This window comes from Actinia tenebrosa, unplaced genomic scaffold (genome assembly GCF_029948245.1).
Source record: "Actinia tenebrosa isolate PJP-AT-01 unplaced genomic scaffold, QUT_ActTen_1.0 PGA_scaffold8__29_contigs__length_14323225, whole genome shotgun sequence".
Classification (NCBI taxonomy): domain Eukaryota; kingdom Metazoa; phylum Cnidaria; class Anthozoa; order Actiniaria; family Actiniidae; genus Actinia; species Actinia tenebrosa.
In genome coordinates this window covers 5014199-5030320 of record NW_028292585.1, presented here as the reverse complement: position 1 = coordinate 5030320, position 16122 = coordinate 5014199, and the positions used below count along the sequence as shown (strand labels likewise).

General features: G+C 40.6%; 1 protein-coding gene across 3 annotated transcripts in view; it reads left to right on the top strand.

Annotated features, from left to right (window-relative positions):
* Positions 1 to 6936: 6936 nt before the first annotated feature.
* LOC116305169 (triokinase/FMN cyclase) overlaps positions 6937 to 16122 on the top strand; it is a 31539-nt gene continuing 22353 nt past the window's right edge. For 2 of the 3 annotated variants that reach the window (XR_016121802.1, XR_016121801.1), the window contains exons 1-13: positions 6937 to 7582; positions 8243 to 8321; positions 9192 to 9281; positions 9598 to 9632; positions 10300 to 10390; positions 10970 to 11059; positions 11736 to 11855; positions 13074 to 13226; positions 13668 to 13796; positions 14434 to 14552; positions 15332 to 15435; positions 15524 to 15557; positions 16032 to 16121. Coding sequence is in view for 1 of the 3 variants with exons in the window: in XM_031715028.2 (XP_031570888.2) it covers positions 6959 to 7582; positions 8243 to 8321; positions 9192 to 9281; positions 9598 to 9632; positions 10300 to 10390; positions 10970 to 11059; positions 11736 to 11855; positions 13074 to 13226; positions 13668 to 13796; positions 14434 to 14552; positions 15332 to 15435; positions 15524 to 15557; positions 16032 to 16121 (1758 nt within the window). In the remaining 2 variants the exon portion in view is untranslated. The remainder of the gene's footprint in view (positions 7583 to 8242; positions 8322 to 9191; positions 9282 to 9597; positions 9633 to 10299; positions 10391 to 10969; positions 11060 to 11735; positions 11856 to 13073; positions 13227 to 13667; positions 13797 to 14433; positions 14553 to 15331; positions 15436 to 15523; positions 15558 to 16031; position 16122) is intronic. The other variant, XM_031715028.2, reaches the window with a different exon arrangement.

Below are 16122 nucleotides of genomic sequence, written 5' to 3'. Positions count from 1 at the left end.
GCGTCTTGAAATGGCCTAAGCTGCTGCAAGTGGATGCGGGGACGGAGTTTATGGGCGTGGTTACCAAGACCCTGAAAGACCACGACACTAAGATTAGAAGAGCTAAAGCAGAGTACCACAGGGGTCAAAGCATTGTCGAAAGATTCAATAAGACCCTGGCCGAGCGTCTCTTTGGATACCAGTATTGGAAAGAGCTGGAAGATCCCTCCAAACGCAATAGGGAATGGACTCAGAGGCTCCCCCAGGTCGTCGCAGCTTCGAACAACGAGGCGGCCAGGGCTACGGGAATGAAACCCAGGGATGCCATAAAAAAGAAACACGTGGAACACAAGTCCTTCATCAGAAGTTCGAGGGCGGTCTTCCCCCATGAAAAGAAATTAGGTAATGTCACGGTTCGATATCTCTATGAGCCGGGTGAATTAGAAGGAGGATCCAAAAGAGCTACGGATCCTAATTGGTCTTTGGAAACTTACCAGATCCGAAGTGCGATAGCTAAGAAGGGTCAGCCCATCTTGTATTATCTTCATGATGGTCCCACGCGTGGGTTCGTCAAAGAAGAACTGCTTATCGTGTGATGTCCGAATGCTATCGTATGCACTCCGTCATCACACATCCATCGCTTACCGTCAAATGCAGACAGTGACACCTTCTCCTGCGTGACGTTATGTATCTGATGACCATAGCTGCGCAGGCTGTTCATCTTATGCCGCTGTTCCTTGCGTGTTCGTAATACGTTGAGGTAGGACTCGTGCGTAATGTCCTTCTTAACCACGTACTTTTTTACGCCTTTAGCTTTCTTTTCTACGCCGTCTAACTTTAGCACGCTGTACATCTTTGGTTTCAGACCCACGTACTCCACGATGGGTTTTCCTAACATTTCGTCTTTCATCTTCCCAATTACCTTCTTATTCTTCGCAGAGTAAAGGAAGTGCTCCTTCGGGTAACCGCTGGTGTCGTACTCGTCTATGTCGGGGAGGCAGTCTTTGTAAACGTCTTCCGTTTGCACTTCTAGAATTAGGGAGTCGGTGTCTGTGTACAGGAGGCGACAGCGGTCTCCGTACTTTGGCTTAAGCTTATCGTAGTAGAACTCGTACATAAGCAGCTTCGATAGATCCAGCACCGTAAAGCCTGTGTAAACGGGCTTGTTTAGTAAGAGGTTTGCCCTTTTCATGTGAATCACGTAGAAGTTCAGCATTTCTACGTATCTAACGAAGCCTGGCTGTGCCACGTATGCTTCTGCTTCCTCTTTGGTGCTGACTATTTTTACGCTTACGCGCTTGCGGATGTTCTCCATTGTCTTTCCGAACACGCTGTTGTTCATCAGTTTGAAGAGGTTTTTCTCGAAGTCATTTTTCGCTGCGGTACGCTTTTGCGTGTTAAAGTCAATGTAGGGGCGCATCCAGGGTTCCTGTGTGAATTTTAGGACTCTGTGGATCTTCTCTACGCGCATTCCGTGTCGCACGTAGAACTGCAGGTTGCGGTAATGTACCACATACTTCTTCTTATCCATCAGGTTCATAGTTAGTTTCCTGTACGGTTTGTAACCAGGGCACATTTGCTTTTGCAGCGGACTTAGCTGCTTAAATGGTATCTCTATCGCTTCTGGTGCTAAGGGGAACTCATTGTGTTCGTCGTGCAGGCGCTCTGGGTACTCCAGATCCACTTCTAAGACGTAACCCTTGTCTTCCTCCTTTCCTACCTGCATGTAGAAGTCTATCGGCTTCACTGGATCCCATTCGAAGTCTCTCACAGGTAGGTACTGTGACATTGCCCAACCATAAAGGTTATTCGCATCCAGGTAGTAAATGTATGTGGTTGGTTTCTCTGGGTCGTGCTCTACTAAGGGGTTGTTTGCGCGGGCGTAACGTCGGCTGGGTCCGCATACGCCGCCACGAATACCGTCTTCCATAAACCGATACATGTCGTACTCCGTTAGGAGATCCAACTGCGCATTTGTCTTCTTTAACAAAGCACTCCAGCTGAGCCCAGGAGCCGTGTAGAAATTAGCGGGATCCAATCCGTAATATTCCATAGCCATCTTTCTGAAGCTTTGGAAAACATCTGCAAGCAGCACTACGTCAGACCTTAGGTAGATGTCGTGGTAGTCACCCATGTTCTCACAGGAGTACTTTTCCCACACGTCTAACGCATGCTGGTACTCCTCATCCTTTATACCAGACTCGTTTAGGGTGCTGTAGAAGCGATCTTTGGGTGGTAGGGGTTCTTTGAATCGATCCCAGGAGTCCATGTATTCGTATGGGTAGACTCCTTTCCTTTCCGCGCCGTATTGACTGGAAATGGGAAAGTTGGTGTTATACTTTACGAGGTTTGCCAAGGAGTCCGCCATAAACTGCTGCGAATCTAAGAACTTTAGCTTACCCACAGTTACGGACATGTAGCGCTCTTTGTTGTTGGGTATGCATTTGACGTCGGAGCCGTCTGTTCCTTGTAGTAGCAAATGGGAGTCGTAACCGCGGAGGTTGTGAAAGAACACCGGAATCTCCATATCTGGATTTACTTTGAAGTTTATATTGCATTTCCAATGAGCCGCTCCTCTGTATTTACCCGTGATGTGGCAGTGATCCCTAACCTTATCCACATAGAAATCCTCAACAAATGCTTTGTGGCAGTGAATGCAGTGCGTGGAGGGCTTTCCCGGCTTCTCACCTTTCTTAGCATACTTCCCGCATTTAAAATGAGCTTCTCCTAGATACTTTCCATCTTCATCCCACGCTTTCTTGGCTCGTCTTCCAAACTGAAGAAGCGTATGTTGACAAATGTGGCATTTTTTTGCCTTGTTAAAAGCCTCCTGGTTCTCTTTGGTAAATTCCATCTTCTTTGGACGTCTTAATTGTTCTCTAATCTCCCCCTCCTCTTCTCGCAATGCTTCTAGAAACTCATTAGCTGCGTTCTTACCTCGGTAAATCACAGGAGGGTTTGCTTTACCGTCTGATCTGACTACTATGTAACCAAAGGAGCAGATCTCGTGTAATCCTACCTTATTCGTGGCACCACGTTTCTGCTCTTCCTTAGTTATCAACGCTTCGAAGTCTGCATATATCACGTAAGGCACTTGCATCTGCTTTTGATGGTCTGCGTATGAAAGCTCTTTGTTGGTGGGTATCTGGATCCGTTGCGCCACTTCTTCGACTCCGCGGCAGATCTCATCGTGTTTCTTTAGGGCATTTAAGGATGTAAATGACAGCAAGCAGCAGTCACAGAAGTACTTTTTGCCTTTGTGCTTAGTATGTCTGTAGAATAGTCTGCTAATGTGTTTAACCCATGAGTAGTGTCCGCCGTGGTAGAATAAATGTACGCGCTCTCCTTTACTTTTTGACAGAACTAACGGTACTATCGTCTGCTCTCTGACTCCGTAAACGTTAATTGCTAGATCGTTTATTTCCTCAAATATGGGGATGTCTATCAACTGCATGGGAAATTCCACACCATCCCACTCTAAATCATCTGTGGGATACTTACTTGTCCTACAGGGATCCTTCTCTGCTGGATACAGTGCAGACCTGATTGCCCACATAAAGCATCGATTGTCTTCATTCTTCACGTTTACAATAGCCTTCTTCCTTTCTACCCACGTTGGTAGCGGTACGTAACTCCCCCCTCGTATGGGTACGTACCTGGCTATACTTATCTCTATTCCTTCAACCTCCTCTACTGTCCAACCCGATCCTTCTTTCGTGTAGTTAGACAGCGACTCCATTATTGCTTCTAAGGCTTCACTGAGTGACCTATCCAGATTCGTGGATTCTAATATCACTAACGACTTTGATCGCAACATTGCTGTCGTCATTACCTCGTCTTTTGACAAACTTACTTCTACCATTATGCTCGCTTTCAGGGCTCCTAATTCTTCTATACCTTTTCGGAGAGTCCTTTTAACCTTCCTTTCTGACTGACGCCAAAACTGTCTAACGTCAATCTCACCGTTACCGGGTATTGACACCGTGCTGAAGTTGCTTTGGGATTCCATCTATATAATAGGAAATATTTTATACCTAATACCAAGCACTTTTTAGGTCGTCGTAGTCGTACTCACAGTCCTGACAATGCCAAAACAATTTAACCTTAGTCTCAAACTTCTTACCACATCCACAATCATAACTGCTCATACACTTCGTCTTCATTTTCAAATGCTTCTTCAAGTCCGCTTCTTTCTTAAAAGTTCTCTTACATTCTTCGCACTCCATATATAGACTAACATATTTGCGCTGTTGCCCTCAACCACACTTGGAGTGGGGATTGTCCGTAGGTGGATTTTTGACGCGGGTCTTGCCCGTGTTGAGATTGCGCTGGAACCCCCATTCCCTATACTACTTTTCTGGCTTGAAAAAAACGACCTGTTAATTTTCGAAGATTTGGGAAGTTGTTGTTGAAGTTTGCTTCCCATTAATTATAAGCTATTGTTAGTCTTTTAAGCCTCCGAATTAGCTAGGATAACATACTTAATTGCCGTTCAGAGAATTGGCTAATTACTAAACTTAACATTTAATTTGAGAAATGAAAGTCTATTTTTAAGAAGAAGATTCGTGTGGTAAGCCCAAGTAAAAAAAAAAATCATAAATGCTTATCGCCCCCGCCCGATTCATTTTTTTGGGGGCCGCCTATGGATTTATCATTATTTGCTTTTTATTGTAAAAATCGGAAAAACAAAAAACAACAGGCGTTACTTTCACTTCGTACCCCAGTTCCTCTCAATTGGGTTAAGAGTTATTCACCATTTTCCATACATCGGTTTACTGGTCAAACACAAAGCATTCAGTCGAGGTTGCAAGGTTCAATTTTGAATAATCCTTGGAAAATACCTTGGCGCCTTGCTTGAGAGCTTTGTGTTTGACCAGTGAACCGATGTATGGAAAATGGTAAATCAAAAAAACATGGCATTTGTCTGGGTTTTGTAAATAAAGAATTTCTTACAGAAATCCGGACGGCAAACACTTCTTTTTACTTGGACTAATATTGCTGCAAATTTGAATCCAGCACAGAGTGAGCCTTTGTGAAAATAAATAAATTATGAAATAAATAAATGAAATGAAAAAATAATTGTAGTTAACATTGGTTCAAAAGATTGACCAGTTCTACAACCGTGAAACAATTTAAAATTTAGAAGCTGATATCGATTCTCGAGGAGGGAGGAAAACCCGGAGAAAAACCCTCGAAGCACAGAACCAACAAGCAACACTAATCACATACGGCACCGAGTACTATAGGAATCGAACTTAACATGGGTCGCTCTTCTAAAGCCCCGTTTACACTGGCGATTTTTGCTGCAATTTTCGGAAATATGAAATCTTTTGTCTCATCTTTCGAAAGAGACATTCGTCTAGGAAAATCTTGGTATCCTGAAAAAAACTGGTTTCGATATTCAACCTCCAAATTCTCTTTTTGCATATTATTGTAAAAATATCTTATTTATCAGGACCTTCTTGAAAATCACATTTATAAGTGAAGAAGCTTCCTGTTAAGATATGAATGTAAAGAAAGAAAGAAAGAAAGAAAGAAATGAATAAATTCTTTACCATTATTTATTATGGACAAAATTGCAAACAAATCGCAGCAAAAATCGCCGCAAAAATCGCTAGTGTAAACGGGGCCTAATATATAGGGAATATTATCCAGAGGAATTGTTCAATGGCCTCTTGGTTGGAATGGGAGGTACGACCCCTAATACAGATAAATTTGACAGCGCAACTTTACTTTTGGTTTTGGCCTTCCGTCCACACTAAGACGGCAGTTTTCAGTCACTGAAAGTGATTGTTTTGCACTCCAACAGAGTGAAATTTTTTGAAAACGCTTGTTTAGGCTTTTCCGGTGTGAACGGCGAAAACGGAACAGTTTTCGGAAACGCAAGTAAATCTACGTAATTGTGGCATCTTGGAGAAGTATTTTTAGTAGTTTTTAGTATTCCCCTTATTTAGAAGTCCATCCGACTTTGGGATTATTCCCACTTATAGGACAATAATTTTTAGACGCAGAGCTGAAGCGCAGTATGGCATCGCGAAGCATTTACGGATATGCCGGAGTTTTCAACCCCGATCACCGCTATCCGAGGAATTACAGACTGATCAGGAAGCTCGGCAAGCACCTTAGGGAGAGGCTAGTCGGCCCCTGGACCATAGATGACCCCTTGCTATGACTAGCTAACTCAAACTTTTGATTGCGACATTTATGGCCTTCCACGCATTCTCCGCTCCTCGGCATTTGGGATGCGTTAAGTAAAACTAATACTAAACTCAAAGTTCATCATAGTAAATTTGATATATTTGCAAGTTCATCGGCTATGGAAACAGGATCTTAGGAATTTTACCTTTTTGATTTATTAAACCAGGACCATACTTCCAGACATCGAGTGCTTAACCGTCGTATGGCAGCGCGAAGCATTTACGGCTACGCCGGAGATTTCGGCCCAGACACCGCTATCCGACAACTTACAGACTCGGATCAGGAAGCTCGGTAAGAACCTAAGGGAGAGGTTAGTCGGCCCCTACACCGTAGATGATTAACCCCTTGCTATGACCAGCATACTCAAAATAATGTTGTGACACCCGATTGCTTTGAACTCATACTCTTTCCTTTCCATGTGGGACGCGTTTAGTAAAACTAAACTCACGAAGGACGACAGTGATCAGGAAGTTTATAGCCAAAGCCTATGGGAGAGGTATATAGGCGGTCCGCAATAGGTTGTTCTGTAAGTGTCAGATTCTGATGTACATCATTTTCCCAATTTTGAGATCGAAACTGGCAATTCTTTCTGTCAGTTTTGTAATTTTGCGTTGATAAAACTATTTTTCGTTTTTCGCGCGTCAACAATTTTCACCACAGGTAGCCCAAACTTATATTTTTTAGTCTTGGGAAGCTCGTCAAAAGTTGATATATGAACTCAAAAGATCTTCCTCATGGCTTGACTCAGCAAAAACGCTTTAATTTTGACTCCTTGCGATTTATGAATCGTGTCATCACGCAGTTCCAAAGCTTTTTGTTTCCCCGACGGTGGTGGGGTAAGCAGATTATTTGTCAGCCATCTGCGCAGAAGAAAAGCAACACTTCCAACATGGCGAACGTAGCTTCGCAATATTCCAGCAAAAAACTCATCAACAGACCAGAAAATGCCGTGGACGAAGCTCTCGAAGGCATTGTAACTGCCAACCCAGGCCTAAGCTTACTAAAAGGCCACCGTGTCATTATAAGAAATGACGTTGAAGACCTAAGAAAAGCTGGTAAAGTGACCTTGGTGTCCGGAGGTGGAAGCGGCCATGAACCTTCCCACGCTGGGTTCGTTGGGAAAGGAATGCTAACAGCAGCTGTAGCCGGAGCTGTGTTTACTTCCCCGCCCACCAAGTCCATCCTTGCTGCCATAAGAGCCGTGGGTACAAAGAATAAAGGTGGGACATTGCTTATTGTCAAGAACTACACAGGAGACAGGTTGAACTTTGGTTTTGCTGCAGAACGCGCGAAAGCCGAGGGTTTGAAGGTTGAAATGGTAGTGGTTGGGGAAGACTGTGCTCTTACTACGAAAGATAAAAGTGCGGGAAGAAGAGGGCTGTGTGGAACACTCCTGATACATAAGGTTTGTGTTTCTAATACATTTTTGGTTGGCTAACTGCACAGCTGACAGAGAGAGTGATTGATTTATATATGCATATAGATATAGCGCCCTCAATTTTATTTTATAACCATCCTAACACATTGAAGCCTACGATAACTTGTTATTAATAAGATTACATTTGATAATGTTTTCTTTGCAATGCTTGCTGTGGCAGTGACCTATCCAGGATTTAAATTGGTTAGGGGGGGATGGAGGTTGAGCCGCTGATATTAAACTATAACTATACATTGGTCAGGGGTGGATCTAGGGATGGGGTACAGGGGGAGCGCACCCCACTAGATGAGCTGATATCTACTGCAATATTGGTGTTTGAGTTTGTAAGCAAAAGGTGCACCACCTCCTAGACAAAAGTCCTGGATGGTGCCCCCCACCCCCCTTGAAAAATTCCTGGATCTGCACCAGTTGCTGATGGGAAGGGGACTGCAAATTTGTGATGGGCTAACCATTGAGAACTAAAGAGACACTCCAGTTAGGGACAGTTTGTAGTTGTCATTAGTTAGGGGATTCGTACAAACCTGTGATGTTTGTTTTGATTAGCACATAGCAATTTAAAATAATGTGGTGATCTAATATAATAAAATTAATATAATATATTATATTATTTGTTTTCCTCTAAACAAGATCGCTGGTTCGTTGGCTGAAGAGGGAAAGAGTCTTGAAGAGATAGTGTCTGTTGCCAAAGCTGCAGCTCAATCCATGGGTAAGTCAGTCAAACCAAACTATTATTCTCTTCCTAATATCATAAGTTTTTTTCTCTTGGTTCTCTGGTTTTCTTCCCTCTGTAAAAAATTACATTTGAGCTGCATGTGGTATGTTGTAAATATTGAACATAGCAGTGGTGTGTGTTATTGAGATCTTAAAGGTCTAAGCAAATTTGGTCCAATTTTTTATTTTGTAAATGGTAAATATAAGGAGGGTGACTGTTACAGGGTACCTCGTGTCCATACCACAGGAAACCCATAAAAGGCAGGAAAAAGGGTAAAAATATCTTGTCAGTTGAATTTGAAAACTTTATTAAGTGTAAACATATTGAAAGGTTGTTCAGATAAAATGTTTTTTTATTTTTTTATTTAGAAATATTAACTCTCTGAGTTCTCTCCAAGAGCTAGGCCCATCGTGGGAGATTACACAGTTAACAATAATTACAAGGTTTCTGGAGTTGAAGGAAAAAGGAAAAAAAGAAGTTTAACATATAATCAAAAAAAACACATATATATAGAAAAGTACAATTGAGATTACATCGTGGGAAATTGCATGTAATGACTAGAAAGGAAAAAAAAAGCATATAATATAGAAAATGTACAATGGAAAATAAAATAAAATGTTTTCAGTTTATTAGGAAAGGTATGTTTTTTTATTGGAAGAGGGATGGGGCTTCAGATGGGAGGGTCATCAGTAAAAATGTGAACTTTCCATTACAATAATTTTTTTATAATTTATACCCCTGGATCCCCCCCTGGGTAGTGTCTGTGGGGCAATCCTCATGGAAGAGCCCCCTTATGGCCTACAGGGAGTAATGGTCATAAAATATGAGTTATATAGTAAAAAAAATACTTTTATTTGATTCTAGGTACAATGAGTGTTAGTCTCTCTCCCTGCACTATTCCTGGCTCAGGCCCATCATTCTCATTGGCTGAAGATGAAATAGAACTAGGCCTTGGTGAGTCATTGCATGTTGGGATCATTTGTATCATTATGACCCGATAATTATGGTGATGATGATTATTATGAGAATGATACTGATGATAATAATGATGATAATGATGCCTGATGATATCAGATGATTTATATATAATGATGATGATAAGCAGGATGTTACGGATAATCCGACTAAATTATGACAATGAAGACAATAAATTGATGATGATGGATGATGATTGATGTTGATGTTGAATGATGAATGATGAATGATGAATGATGGTGATGATGATAATGATAATGTATTAATTAATACAAGCTTGTATTTTGCCTTTCAGGAATCCATGGTGAGCCAGGAGTTAAACGGATTAAGGTACGAATCCCTTATTAAAATATATCATGGCAAGAGGCTTCAAACATTTAATTCCTTATAGTTATACTGTATCATTCTTATTTTACCAGGGTAGCACTTAATAGCCAATGTTTAAGAAACCTGTTGCCTTCGTTCCGTGATCAAATTATAGTTTACAACTCTTTTCATTGCTACAAGCTGATCGATTGAGACAACAATCCCGACAGGGAAATTGGGTAATACACTTCCTTCAATCAAATAAATTGGTTGGTACCTTTATATTTTATAAACGTACCGACCAATTTATTTGATAACCAAATTCCCTGTTGCAATATTGTTGTCTCGATCAGTGCGTTGCAGTGAAAAGAGTGGTAATAATAAATTTATTGATTTTTGTGGAGGGAGAAAAACTGAAGAATTCAGAAAAACCCTTGAAGCACAGAAGAGAACCTATAAGCAACTCTACTTGCAAAATAATAATTAAGACAATTCCAGTTACCGAACCCATGAGGACGCTGGAGAAAGGCAGTGCATTTACAGTGCATACAACATTGCTTCCCAAATGTTTCTTCCCCATTGTTAGACGAAGAAATAATACTCATGAATTTAAATTATTTTTTTGGAAAATTGTTATGCGAAAGCATGACCGAACAATACAACTAACATGATCTTGAAAAATATTGTACAGATTCAACCAGTAGATAGCATTGTAAAGACTATGATAGAACATATGACAAACACCAAGGAAGATGCAATCCATAAGATGACATTACAAAAAGGTATAATTATTTTAAAAAATCATAGTCTGCATAGCGGCTCTCTGGAGGTTCAGAGAGAGACTTGGGAGAAGGTAAGAGGGAAAAAGGGCTCTCCAGCGCAGGGGTTGGGGGGAGGGGGCTAAAAAATTCAGTACTTGGTTGGCATTTGCTTTTGCAGTTTCCATGGCAACATTTAAATAATGTTGTCATTCCCAAGAGAATATAATATTCTTTGCTTCATAGTTGTGCATGAGAAGACACATGAATAATCAAATACTTTACCAAAGAATTATATTCTCTCAACACACTTTTTGGTTTTGTGGATGGAGGAAAATAAAAGAAATGCAAAATAGTCCACATTTCCCTGTTGTGCACAGATAGCATATGAGGTAGCATAGATTGCATCCTGTTTCACTGTCTTATGCATATAGGCAACCATATCAGCCTTATATTCAATTCATGGTTCGTGCTGAAATTGTTTGGATTAAGTGGCTTTCATTGTGATTATTACCATGGTAACACTGATGGTTACCATTAACCACTATTCACGTGGTCATGGTTACCATTAACCACTATTCACGCGGTATGTATTATTTACAGGAGATCATGTGGCTCTGGTTATCAACAATCTTGGAGGCACTTCTTACTTGGAGATGAATATTGTGGCCAGAGCTACCATTCAGTATCTGGGTAAGAAATGTTATGGAGCTGTCATGATGTATATTGCACTGGCAGCACTAGGGTAGTCCATAGCCTGATCAGATTCATATTTCATATTAATGAAATATATCCCTCTTTTACTCCAACGAAGGACTAGCATCCTAAACGTCAGAAAGTTTTTTCATCTTTTCATGGTGTTAAATTTACCTTTTTATTATTACTGTTTCATTAGAATCACCGACGCAGCTCACACCAGTTTTTAGCTAGTTATCTCTTCTATATCTCAGCTCCATTTTAAATACTTGTACGTTCCTTTAGTTTAGTATTTTTTTCCACCCCCTATAATGTACGTACTCCTTAATTTTTTTCTGAAAGACCCTTAATTTCAAACAACTTCTGGGCTGATCAAAGTCAGGGCTTGGCTAACTCACCCATGGAAATGAACTATAGCATACATGTTAGGTACTGTCTTGCGGAGGGACAAAAAACTGGAGAAGAAACTATACAAAAACTTTCAACTCAAGGGAGAGAGCGAACAAATTCTGCTCACATGTGATGCAGACTCCAGAAATCAAACTCATGAGGTGAAAGCACTAGTGATATGCCACCCTTAATTGAGGCTTTGATTAACACACACATTTACACATGTAAAACCAATCACTTTTAAGAATTAGTGATCTGCCTTTGTATTGTGATAGTTGTTCAGTGTCTACTAGAGGTGTTGCAGTGGATAGGGTGTACTGTGGCACTTTGATGACCTCTATTGAGATGGCTGGAGTGTCTGTTACCCTGCTTCATTTGGACAAAACAAGGACTCATTGTTTAGGTGAGTTGAGCATGAGCTTTAAAAACTATTAAACAAACAAATGAACCAACTTCAGCTTTTATAGAGGAATCTCTAGGAATTGAAAAAAGAGTGGGTGGAAAACTTTGCTGTCATCCTGGGGGGAGGGGGGGTACTCTTGCCTGTTTAGGGTAGGGATGTACCGCTGAGGCCTCTGGACCCTGATCCTGTTCCAGAGTAAAATCGCTGAAATTCATTACCTGTTCCAGATTAAGACCACTAAAAACCAAACCCTGTTCTGGTATTGTGAAAATAGTTACCCTGTTCCAGAGCAAGGGTCATTTTATATACCCTGTTTCAGAGTAGACTCACTAAAACCATACCCTGTTTGGTGGCATGTACCCGTATAGCGAATATAGGAACCTCTATGGCTAACCAAAGTAAAAGGTCAGGGGGGGTCGCTGGCACTTGCACCCACCACTAAATCTACAAAGCTTTTCGCTGTTGTATCACAGTGTGGGACAATCACAACACGTTAGGCTCCAACTAGGTGAAAGCCCAAAGATCGAATTAGAATTTAGAAGTTGATTTTTGAGGAGGGAGGAAAACCAGAGAACCCGGAGAAAAACCCTCAAAGCACAGGAGAGAACCAACAAATAACTCTACTCACATATGACATCGAGATGCGCAGGACTCGAACTCAGGCCGCATTGGTGAGAGGTGGTGCATTAGCAGCACACGCCACCGGTGCTTCCCATAGTAGACAATCTTTTTTAAACTTGTTTAAGTTGGTGGTCATAATTTTGAGTCTAAAAGGGAAGTTATAACAGATAAATAGTCCTTATCAATCCTGTAAGACAGTGGATTTCAGTTTAAACAATCTGACAGGGCCTTAGTCACCAGTATGGTTGGTCAGATTCAACTGCACCACTTTTTTCCTTCAGAACCATCTTTTCACCTTGTAAAAAATATTTATTACACAAATAAATAAAAAAATCAGGACCACTTCTTTAAAAAAACAGATCACTATCCAAGTGGTGGCTATGGCCTTGTCTGAGGAGATAGTTTGGGTGTGTCATTAAGTGTCTTGAACCATGGTTGAAACTCTATATTTGGTTCTGTGATCAAAAGCTAGGATTCCAATGTGCAAAGGGGATGCTGAAGACGTCTTAAGAAAATAGAAAATATTGCATTACATTTGATGGATATATCAAATACAAAACGTTCCATTGTAATAAATATACATTTCCCTAAATGCAGACAGCGAAACCACTGCGCCGTCCTGGCCAAGAGCATCCATTTCAGCTGCAACCGGGTTTCTGCGGCACGATAAGAAGCCTCTAGAGTTTGACATTATGAAGGATGATGACAGTGCCAAAAAGAAACATACAACAGAAAAGCTAAATGCTGAAGGTAGCATTCAATTCAGTCAGTCGATAATATCCATTCATCCTATTCAATTCCTTTCATCCATCCTTCCATTCCATTTGTTCTATCAATCCTTTGAACCCTCCATTTATTCCATCCTAATTACATTAATTTATCCTATCCATTAGTCCCATTCATCCACTTATTCAAATTCCATCATTCAAATTTATCAACCCCTACCACCCATTCTTCCATCCTATTTATTCATTCATCCCATTTATCATTACAACTATCCATTTATAACATCCCTCCACTCCATTTCCCCATTGATCAAATCCATACTTTCATCCATCTTTGCCATCTATCCTTCCACTAATCTTATGTCCTATTGAATCCCTGCTTGGCAAAGGAAAATGGGAAGAGGCCAAAAGAGAGACTGCTTGCATTCTAATTATTGTCCACAATAAAGTGTTTTTGTCTTTTAAGGTCAGTGTGTCTTTAATATCCTGAGTAAAGTCACAGATGCTATAATTTCTGCTGAGGGAAAACTGAATGAATTGGATAACATATCAGGGGATGGAGACTGTGGATCAACTTTAAAACGTGGAGCAGACGGTATGTATGTTAGTATGTTACCTAAGCTCATTTAGCTCTCATAGTTATTCTAGGTAACCTCTACCATTGTTTGGTAAATGTACTTATATCTATATTTCTCCCTATTGTAATCTCTGGTACAAATAAAGCACATCGTATTGTGATGGTGTTGAACATGATGATAATGGTGATGATGATGATGACTGATGATGATGACGATGACTGATAAAGATGATGACTGATGACGATAACGATGACTGATAAAGATGACTGATGATGATGATGACTGATGATGATGATGATGATGATGATGACTGATAAAGATGATGACTGATGATGATGATGACTGATGACTGTGATGATTGATGATGATGATGACTGAAGGTGATGATGACCAATCATGATGATTGATGGGGATAATGATAGTGATATTGATGTTAATGTTGACAATGAAGATTGTGAGTGATGATGGTGTTGGTGATGATGACTATGATTCTGATGATGACGACACTGATGATGGTGATGATGATGATGATGTTGTATACTAACAAAACTTAACAAAACAAAACAGAAGAAAGAAGTAAAGCTTAAGCACATGAATTGGAGAATTTGGTTATAAATGACTTCATCTTTTTTTTAAATTTTTAATCCATGGAAGGCATCAAGAAAGCCCTAGGGTCAAAAGATTCTCCAGGTCTTGCCTGTTATCATATCCATGAGACACTACTAGCTATAGCCAATGTGGTAGAGGACAGTATGGGAGGCAGCTCTGGAGTGGTAAGTTACTCATTGGTAAACATGATGCATCATGGTCTAGCTTGGATACAAACAGCACCGTATAAGGCATGGTAAATCAAAGATGTTTGTACTCAAGCTAGACCACAATGCACCATGCCTGCTACCTCAGGAAAGTTTTATGGAAGAGGAACATTTTAAATGATTGTATGGACCATATATGCTGTAGTGAGTGCTTTTTATATAACAAAACAATAGCAGGAAAGTACAGCATCTAGATTTGAAAATGGCATTATGTATACCGCTGTTGCATGTTGCATACCAAGCTGGAAATACACTATGGACAATTTAAATCAATCACCTAAAGATCACAACAATATAAAAATTTCCCAAACTTTTTCTACACATTTTTCCTGGCACATTTTCTTCTTTGCTTGAATTATTAATTTACTTATGGATATACATTTCAAGCTTGATAAGCAAAGTGCAAAAAGCAGCATACCACATGCAACATAGACTGTGAGCTAAGTCCCTCTATTTCCCTTGGTCACTGTCTGTCTGTCTGTCCAGTGTCGATTGGTCGAGGAAGATTGGTTACAAGTCAAAAGTCCCTGGGGGAGCTCCTAACCAATCTTCCTCAACCATGAACACAGACAGACAGATGGACAGTGACCAGGGAAATAGAGGGACTTAGCTTGCAGTCTACATGAAACAAAACTTTTACCAACCATTTTTTGAAATAGAGGAAGGCTGACACCCTATTCCAATCTTCGTTTTCTTTGCAATTGATTATAAACTTCTTATTTATTTATTGTCTTCAGTTTTATAGTCTGCTTCTCGTTGGTGTTGCATCAGCACTAAAAACTGACACCTCCCTGCAATCATGGTCTAAAGGACTTGAAGCTGCCGTGCAGTCCATAATGAGGTACTGGTTGTTATAGTTTGCTACATGGTTAGAACTCTGAAACTTGAACATTGAATAAGTTACATTTATTTCCTATTGTTTGTTACAGATACGGGGGTGCTGAACCTGGTGACAGAACTATGGTAAGTATAATTAATGACAGACTCTCAGGGTTCAAAATAGCAGGCCAGTACTGGCAATGGCTGAAATGCAAGTCAAACACCATAGAATCCCAGTTATAAGCCCCCCCACCCCTTTGATTATGAGCTCCACTGATTAGAAGCCCACCCTGATATAAGCCCCCCCTGATTATTAGTCCCCCTCCCCTGGTTATTAGCCCCCCCTGATTATTAGTCCCCCTCCCCTGGTTATTAGCCCCCCCTGATTATTAGTCCCCCTCTCCTGGTTATTAGCCCCCTATTATGAACCCCCTGGTTATGAGTTCCCCCGCCCCGATTATAAGACCACCCAGACATATTTCCAAAATGGCATTTATTTCATCTCCTTAAACGGTCCAACAATGCACTGCAAACTCAGATGGCTAATAAATAAATCAATCTAATTGGATTTACCACTCAATGGTTGATATAAAGGCAGTTTGTAATGCTGTTTTACAGATAGATGCTCTAAACCCTGCTAGTGTTGTCTTGAAACAGCAGCAGAGTAAAGAAACAAAGCTTCTGGATGCTTTAGAGCTGGCAGTGAAGG